This window comes from Humulus lupulus, chromosome 6, assembly GCF_963169125.1.
Source record: "Humulus lupulus chromosome 6, drHumLupu1.1, whole genome shotgun sequence".
NCBI lineage: Eukaryota > Viridiplantae > Streptophyta > Magnoliopsida > Rosales > Cannabaceae > Humulus > Humulus lupulus.
Genome location: NC_084798.1, coordinates 154971346 through 154980703, shown reverse-complemented (window position 1 = coordinate 154980703; position 9358 = coordinate 154971346). Strand labels below are relative to the sequence as shown.

Below are 9358 nucleotides of genomic sequence, written 5' to 3'. Positions count from 1 at the left end.
AAAATGCATAAATTTTCACTTGGACATCCGTTTAGAGGTGCTTTTTTTTTTTTAATTTGGGTATTTTTTTGTGATCTACATGTCTGGGATGTGTACACACACATTTGAGAAGTTGAAAGCTTGAAAACACCACAAAGTTCAAACAATACCCCTATATTTTTCAAAGTTGAGTATGTTTTCAAGCTCTCAACTTCTCAAATGTATGTGTACACACATCTCAGGTGTGTAGATCACAAAAATATACCCAAATTCAAAAAAAAAAATAACATCAAACAAACACCCGAGTGAAAAGTGATGCATTTTCTATGAATTACATCGAGACATGTCGAGGTGTCATCAAGGTGTGTCGATGTAGATAGTTTTTTTTTAATGAAAATCATGATTTTTTAAGAGTCCATTGAGCTAGGTATTGGGGTGTATCGATGTATATCAAGATATATCGAGTTTTTTGCAAAATTTTACGTTTCAAATTTAAAAAATTATGAAAAAAATTGCCACAAAAAAAACAAAAAACCATTCACAAATTTATTCAAAATGAATAAATTAGTGTCTTAATTGATCTTTTAGTGAGTTTAAGTTTTATATCATAACATTTTATTTTAGTCTCCATAAATACTTTAAGAGAAAAGAAAAAAAAAAGAAGGATGTTAAAGTTGGAGACGTTTCTTCAAAGAAATTTGATAGTGATGATGATTTTGTAGTGGCGGTCATAAATCTCTAAATAATCAAACGATAACCCGAGAGAGAAAGAAGAGAGATGAAGGCTAAAAAAATAAAAATGGTAATTTTGAAAACTAAACAAATAATAGCATTATTTTAGAATGTTGGTAAAATATAATATTTTTTGGATATATGAACTTACACTATGCATAAATACCCAAATTTCCCTATCAGAATTACTCTTTATGGTTAAAGAGAGCATTAAGTCGAAGCTGATTGTCATGGAGGAAAAGGAAAAGGATTGGATAAAAGATTAAATTCACATATACAATCAAATACAACCTGACCACTTAACTAAGTCCTAAGAAAGGTAAATAACTTGTGAATCTAAGATTTCTTACACCATATGAGTAAATACACTCTTTACCACAACATAAAAGCATACTAAAGCATACCATATTGGTAGAAAGATATTCATATATCACAAGCTGAACCCTCTTCCTCTTCTCCTCAAACCCCAAAACAAGGAAAAGAATTACATTTTCGCATCAAGAGTAGAGTAGGGTCTACCTCTTCTTCTTCTTCTCTACACTGCGCTCAACAAGAAGAAATCCCTGATTCGATATACTGCAGTGCAATAATTCGATAGTTAAAAATTTACATTTATTGCAGGAGACCAAGTAACCTCACCAGAGCCTGATTCGATAAACTGCAGTGCAATAAGTCGATAGTTAAAAAATTACACTTATTGCAGGAGACCAAGTAACTTCACCAGAGTTTACATCTTGATGCTATAGGATTGATTAAGTATATATGTAGACAGTAGGATTTCACTAAGCAAAGGCTTCCATACGGGGAACAAGTCTTAAATCTATTTGGATCTACGGGGATCAGGATAGCCAAGAAAACTACTGCCCAAAGTAATGAAACTCAAAAAAGTCTGGGAATAAATAAATGCTAACAAAGAATAGGAACATAAAAATGGTTAGCATAAATCAGCAATAACAGAGAACAAGACGACCAAACATGGGATTAGGGTTTCACCTGAGCATAAAAGTAAATCTACACAGACGAGAAAGGAAAAAAAAATCCCTCAATTTCAACTAGATTTGGCTAGTTCAAACAGTTACTGCCTCATCCTTTCTATAAATTTATTTTTCGTCATCTATTTTCAAAACAATATTCAGAATGTCATATAAGCTCTGATACAACAATATTGGCTATATATATATATATATATCTTCTCATAGAGTTTGTAATACTACAAGTTATGAATTGCTAACAAGAAATAAATCAAATATCTTTGTGCATTAAGGAAAGGAAGCAAATGATTAGAGCTGACCACAGGCCTAGAAGGTTGCATCACAGAGACAGGCCAGCAAAAAGCAATTCCAATTCCATATCTTGTGATGTAGATCTCTGGCACAGAAAGGAACAATCATATGAGTAAAATGATACCAACTGATAAGTATTTAATTTTTTTAAAGCTACCCTTTTCTTCCATATGCAATGGCAAGTATCAATACTTCAAATTATGGATCACAAAAATGTCTATTATCAACCACCTTTATAGATGAAAATAAAAAGTATGATAACGGGACGTTTAGTTCTGTGTACCTGGAGAGACAAAAGTTGCAAAATTTTATTGAGAACCCGCAGTCGGTGAGAAGCATAGGTGCTTGTTGCGGGAAGTTTATTAACTCTCTTCAGTTCTTCATGCACAGCAGCCCTCTTTGCCTCATACGCAATTGGCAGGTGTCCACATTTAGGTTGAGCACTAGCTCTATCCTCCATGGTAACATCAAGCGAACTGCTGCCTTGAAAACTATTCAGAGCATCCATATTTCAAGCGAACCTACTCAAATATATGACAAAACAAATCACAAATCCTTCTTTTTCCTTTGAATTAGGGATGGACTTGGCTAAGTTCAAATCAACTAAGAAAGAACACTACATAAGCTACACCCAAAGAAACCTACTGAAAGAAAATAAGCAAAAGGCAACAGCCAAATACAAGACATGAAAAATCATCAAAAAGAATAATATTAATTGCTACATATTATGGATTCAAAAGTTTTGAACTAGTGAAGAGATGGCTATCACCATCAAAATCTTTTATCTATCATTCTACCACGTAAAACCTTGAGAAAAACTCGAGGAGGTCCCTAATGCTATCCAAAAGAAAAATAAGCCAAATTTCAAATAATAAAGTAGAATCAACAAAGTGGGTACAAAGATTTCTTGATAATGTCTATGTTATTAGCAAGAAATTGTATGAATTTCAAACAAAGTGGAACAAGGGCAATCCTCTTTTAGACCATATATGATATATGTGATACCTTCTAAAGTAGCAATACAATACTTAGATATAACCCGTTATTATTTTCAAAATTAAGTCTTTCTTTAAAAAGCGGAGATGAATTCACTAAGCTCTTCAACAAAATATCAAAGCAATCAAAAACCCTTTGCCCAAATAGAAAAAATTCAAAAATCAAAGCTGCCTATGATATCGAAAGGAAAAAATCCAATACTTGAGAGAATCAGCCGTGTCAATTCGGCGAATCGGCGCTTATAAACGATGACAAAAGTGGGAAGAAAATTCATTAAAGAACGAATAAAAAAAATGTTCGGAGTAACTTACAGGTTGCTTTCCCGATATGAAGAAATTGAACAGAATCAAGCAATTTGAGAGGACGAGAGAGAGAATGAACAAAATCTTTGCTTGGCGCCGACTGTTCTGGGAAAGAAAACCTGGATTGTGATCGTCCGGTCAAAATACGCCTGGTGTTTTGTTTTGGATGTCAAACGCTTGTCATCATATCCAATTATTATTATTATTATTAAAATAGTTGCACTTATATGATAAAATATGATTTTTAATTATTTTTAAAATTTTAAAGTATTTTCAGAATAATAAAATTAAGATTTTAAAATTAATTAAAAATTATATTTTTCCTTCACTTTTTTATAAAAAATACTTATATGGAAAATATAAGTTTTTTATTATTTTTTATTAATTTTAATAAAATATTTTTTAATGTTTAATTTAAAATAGTTATTTTCATAAAGAATAAAAAAGAGATAATAATTTAAAATTTAAAAAATAATTAAAAATCTATATTTTCCCTTCACTTTCTTATTATTTCTCTAAATAATATAAAAATAGGTATAAAATTGTAACATTTTAAAACATTGAGTATACTTACCGCCAAAAAATTGGGGATAAAATTGCAACATTTTGAAGACAATGAGTATATTTACCACAAAAAAAAATTTGTATAAAAGTGCAACATTTTGAAAATATTTGGTATTTTAGCCACAATTTACTTTTATTATTATTATTGTTGACCCTCGATTTGGTTAATGACACAGAGTCACAAAAATGATAGGAATTAGAGAACTAAATTCAAGAATGAATACGGCACTAGGATTTTATAGTGGCTCGACCCCAAGAATTGGTAAGAACCTATGTCTACTTAGTGTTTTATTGATGTAGAATTCCAAAACATGCGATCAACGATAAAAGTTCACCGAGTTTCACAAGCCTTGAAAATAGATTCAAATGTTGTGTATAAAATCATTATTTCTCTCCAAATTCAAATTATTGCGCGCTGAAATAAATGAATCCTACGAGTCTTATTTATAGGCTCATGGATGTACATATGAGCCTACAAGTCGTCCTTAACTTGCATTACAAACATAATAAAATAATAATATAAATAACATTGAATACATTTGAATTAATAAATATCTCTGAAATATCGAAGTTATAACTGTTTTTGAGAACTTGTCTCGATCCTACGAGCAGCTCTGGTCATATGTCTTTGTTCACTTTTTTTTCTGCTGCTCAGCATATTCCTTGCATCAATCAAGCAACTCAATTTCTTCTGATACTCTGGTCGTTGGTCGACCAGACCTTCATTAATGATTGGTCACGTGCAATATACAAACCTTTTTAATATGCCATGTCATCATGCAAATATTTAGAGAAACATTTGTCCCCCAAGTTTATTTTAATGCGAACAACATTTAATAAACTACTCGACCAGCAATCCCGTTGACTCATCACATCCAACTGTACTTACTTTCTCGCAAAGGTAAGTAACCATGACCTTTTCAGTTTTCCAGGAACGATTTGACTATTAGTGCAGTTTCTCATGCCAAAACCCTTACTTTTCATCATTACATGTCAGATACCCTTGATCGGTATAAATACCCCCTTCTTCCTTCCTTTCAATTTCACACGATCATTCTATCTCTTCAAGAACAATTAGAAAAACCCTCCAAGAACTTCAAGCGTTTTAGTGCGATCTGAGATGTCGTCGAGCAACTTTTAGCAATTTCTTCAATAACTTCACTTCCAGTAAGTTTTTGAACCCCTCGTACTGATTTTGTAGCAATTTTTTCGCCTCTTTGGTCATGATTTGTCTGTGTTTTGTGACTGGTTTTGCATGTTCTTGAGGGTAGTCGATTTTTGGGTAAAACGCATAGGACTTTATGGGATAAAATAGGTATTTTAGGCCATTTATGGCATATAATGATGTTTAGGAAGGGTATTTGGGTATATTGTCACTGATTTGAGCACAAAATCGAAGAAAAAATTCGATTTTCGATATTTCAGAAAAACTGAGTTTTTCTCGCCCGTTTATAAAGTTGAAAAGTTTTTCTGAAAAAACTTTTCAAATTCACTTTTTGATATGTTCTTCCAACCTGCTCACAGGTATTTTGTGTTTGTACTCAAATGCCGTTGGTCGGGTAAAAGCTTAACTTTTATCTACGAGTAGCACTATCTTTTTTTCCTTTTATTTTCTTTCTCTACTGGTCGTAGATTCTCACTTCCCCTTATTCTTCTAAAATATTCATGCAAGATTCTTAGGAAAGTGAGAGATCAATAGATAAGGATCTCCTTGCCTTGTTGTTCGAAGACCAGGAACAACCTTCTTTACCCATATCAGAGCCTTTGCCACCACCCCCAATTCCTATGACCAACTTTCCTCGAACATCATCAAAGAAAAAACAAAGTATGGGTCATGTCAAACAAACTGCCTAGTGAAAAAGAAAAACCACTGACTCACCTACCAGCCAGCCAACGACCAACACTAAGGGTCCTTCAAGTAACACTCAACCCTTAAGGGTCGCACCACCCGATATCCAAACTAAGGTCTGTCTACATGAGGGCCCACGAGCAAATGTACCCTGGTACGTAGCCCCTCCAAGCATCATATCGACCAGGATGGTGGCAAAGTATCCCAAGAAGTATGGGCTTCCTGGGATTACTCTATATAAGTCTACACCCGACTAGAGGGCAAATCTGCTCAGAGGTGCCTTTAGTGCCTAGTCGAGGTATCACATTGAAGCGGGGGCAATTCTGCCCTTGCACGAATTTTTCAGAGGTGTAGCAAATTATTTTGAGGTCGCCCCTTTTCAAATAACCCCCAACAGATATAGAGTGATGTGCACCACTCTATATTTTGTATAACCATAAAAAGTGGCATGTGCCCACTCGTCACGAGATTAATTTTTTGTTTGATCTCAAATCCAACCCCAACAAAAACAACACGAGGGTCTTTCATTTTTATCACCAGGAATCTGGTCGCACATTCCTGAGTGATATAACTTACAAATCCAATGTGGGGAAATACTTCCAAGAGTATTTCCTCACAACTGATCTAGTCACAGATAACGTTGTTGGAAAAACAATCAGAGTGCACAACGAAAAGGCATGGTGGGCCCAGTTGATAAACAACAAAATAATTTCCACCTCTCATATAAACAGTTTATATGTTCAAGAATACATACAGGAACAATTAAGATGCAATATCATTAATCATGCAACACATATATATACACACACTTATATATTATATGCACATGTATACAAATATTTGAGGACATAAATATTTATCTCTTCAAGCCTATCAAGTGCCCTTGAGTCTTTTCGTATAAATAACGATCTTCCTATCCAACGCTTTGAGTACTTAGACCACGATCTTCCGGAGTGTTCTCTACACTTCAAGATGTAGGTGGGCACATAGAGAACAATGGTTTGTAATTTAGAAATCACAAGTTTATCTCAACATATGTGTACTTTGATTATGACTTGAGAAATGTTAACATAAAAAGAGAAGAATATGAGAATTTCTTGTGTGACAATTTTCTGAAACTCTTCTGAATCAACATTATTTTTCTCTTATTATCACATAATATATATAGATTTTATATTACATTATTATTCATAATAATATAATACAATAATAATGATGATAGAAATTTATTTAGGTAATATCTAACTTACTAAATTTGAAAAAGGCTATTTTGAAATTAAATAAATAAAATAAAAACAATACTAATACTTTATTAGTATCATATACATGCATGGCATACTACTTGGATTGTGCCATGCGTGTGACACTATTCTCTTTGAGGGAATATTGCATTTTTCCTATTTACTTTTATTTATTTAATTAAATAAATCATTCCCACAAAATATAGTATTATCTTTTTAAGGAAAATATCACAACCATAATTCAAATTAAAATTTTAAATTTTAAATTCTAAATTCAAAATTCAAATCAACGATCATCATTATCATCATCTTTTAAAAATCAATAAATCAAAACTATTTTGACTTAGCATTTTTATTTTCTCCCACTCAAATAAAATAATTAATTCAAAAAATTATTTTATTTATTATTATATATTTCAAAAATTATATATTTAAATAAATCAATATATTTTTGAAATTCAATAATTAATTCCAAATTAATTATTCAACCTCAATTATCATATAATTGTATATTTGACCCGAAGAATAAATTTCTTCTCAAATTTCAAAATTATAGTTTTACCCTTGTATCAACTCTTACCTTGATATGGTGTTGATAGAGCCACATTGGGGACCTATGGACCTATAATATCTAGCTCCAATAAATATTAGATTATTAATCAAAGCTCTTTGATTAAATAATCATATTTATTAACATCATGATTACTCAACTATAAATATGATATTGAACTCTTGATAATTATAGACATATATTTACAAAGTACTTTATTAAGGAATAAAATGTCCATTGATATAATCATTACATACAACGTTAATCCTCTATTAATGATTCATAATTAAAAATGAATAAAATTACCGTTTTACCCTTTTAACTATATCTAGTTCCTAGTGTATTATTGACTTTACTGGTGAAGGTTGTGTCACAACAAGTTTGCGACGTGAGCGCTCATAACCTTTTCAGTTCCAAACTTATAGATTCCATATCTGTTAAACAATGTCTCCAACTATATATATCATTGAGTCACCAAAACAATTGTTCTTAGCCTGATCATTCTGAAAATCCTTAATGCATGAATCAAAAGATCAGATGACATATATGGGAGTTCATAGTAACCTCAGGATTAAGATAATCATGTATATGATCATCGTTTGATGTGTTTGATTAATACTACGAAACGATGTTTAAACAACTATTAACAAATCACATATGGTCTAGTTCTATATATCACTATATATAAAGTACATTCACTAAAGTGTCCTACTACACTAGTGACCGAGATCTAGGTCACTTGTATTCATAATACTAGCGAACCGTACTAGCAGTAATTAATCTAAAGATTCCATAACTTTATTTTACTGCGACCTGTTTTAAGTTCATTATTTCAATCTCGATCCTCTCATACCAATATGAGATTAAGACCACATAGATGAACTTTGGAATTTTATGATATTTACTTAATATTATCAACATAATATCACACATAGTCTATATATAATAATTCAATTCAATTATTTATTTCATTAAAAACATTTGTCAACTACAATTGCTTTAAGGGCACTATTCCTAACAATCTCCACTTGCCCTAAAGAAAATTGAGGCATCTCTCTCAATGTGTCACTCACATTATCGTGAACGAATTTGTATAACAAGATCTTCGTAAATAGTTTTGTATGAAACTGTTTTGAAGCTATCTTCAAGAATGTTACATCAAATATGTAAAATTGTCTTGAATGAAATGATACTTCATTTCATGTGCTTTTCTCTCTCATGATTTCTCAGTTCTTCTAGAATAGTTATATCTCCATTGTTTTCGCAATGAGATACTAGTAGCTTATTCAAGTCTGAAACTCTTTCTTGAATGGCAAAGAACTCAACTAAATCAAATAGGCCTATTTAACTACTCAGTAGCTGTTACATTTTGGCATCTATGGTGAAACATACAATTCTGAAATGTCCAACACATTTCCAAATTAATGTATTTCCTCCAGAGTTATAGAAACTAATTCTGATATCAATCTTTGAAGATTTCTATCTTGTTTAAAATTAGTTCATCCTTTGGGATTTTAGGTTACTACCTAAATACACAAGCATATAATCTCCATTATATTCAAGATACTTAAAAAATTAAGTCCTTATAATTATTCAATGACTCAACCCAACAGTGAATTGACAACTGTTGACTATTCCCACTGCTTAACAAATTTTAATTTGAAGACATAACATTCGATACATTAAATAGTCCATCACTGAGTTGTAGGAATACTGTCTCACGTCCTTCTTTTCTTGTTAAAGAATAAATGGACATTATTCTTTAGATAATACATCCTCCTGACCGGGAATGCAAAAAGCCTTTCTTGGACTTTTGTACACTAAAGTATTTAAGCTTCTTATCTATATAAGTTGCTTGGACA

General features: G+C 31.7%; 1 protein-coding gene across 4 annotated transcripts; it reads right to left on the bottom strand.

Annotated features, from left to right (window-relative positions):
- Nucleotides 1-942: 942 nt before the first annotated feature.
- On the bottom strand, nt 943-3478 carry LOC133782620 (uncharacterized). Of its 4 annotated transcripts, none has more exons than XM_062221954.1 (4): nt 3302-3478; nt 2278-2515; nt 2003-2079; nt 943-1369 (listed from the first exon to the last, which is right to left on the bottom strand). In XM_062221954.1, exons 2-3 carry the CDS (start codon nt 2500-2502, stop codon nt 2023-2025), a joined length of 282 nt encoding a protein of 93 aa, XP_062077938.1. In that variant the 5' UTR covers nt 2503-2515; nt 3302-3478; the 3' UTR covers nt 943-1369; nt 2003-2022. The 4 variants fall into 4 exon arrangements, with proteins under 4 accessions (XP_062077938.1, XP_062077939.1, XP_062077941.1 ...); XM_062221955.1 differs by having other exon boundaries at nt 943-1287; XM_062221957.1 differs by having other exon boundaries at nt 2010-2079.
- Nucleotides 3479-9358: the final 5880 nt, after the last annotated feature.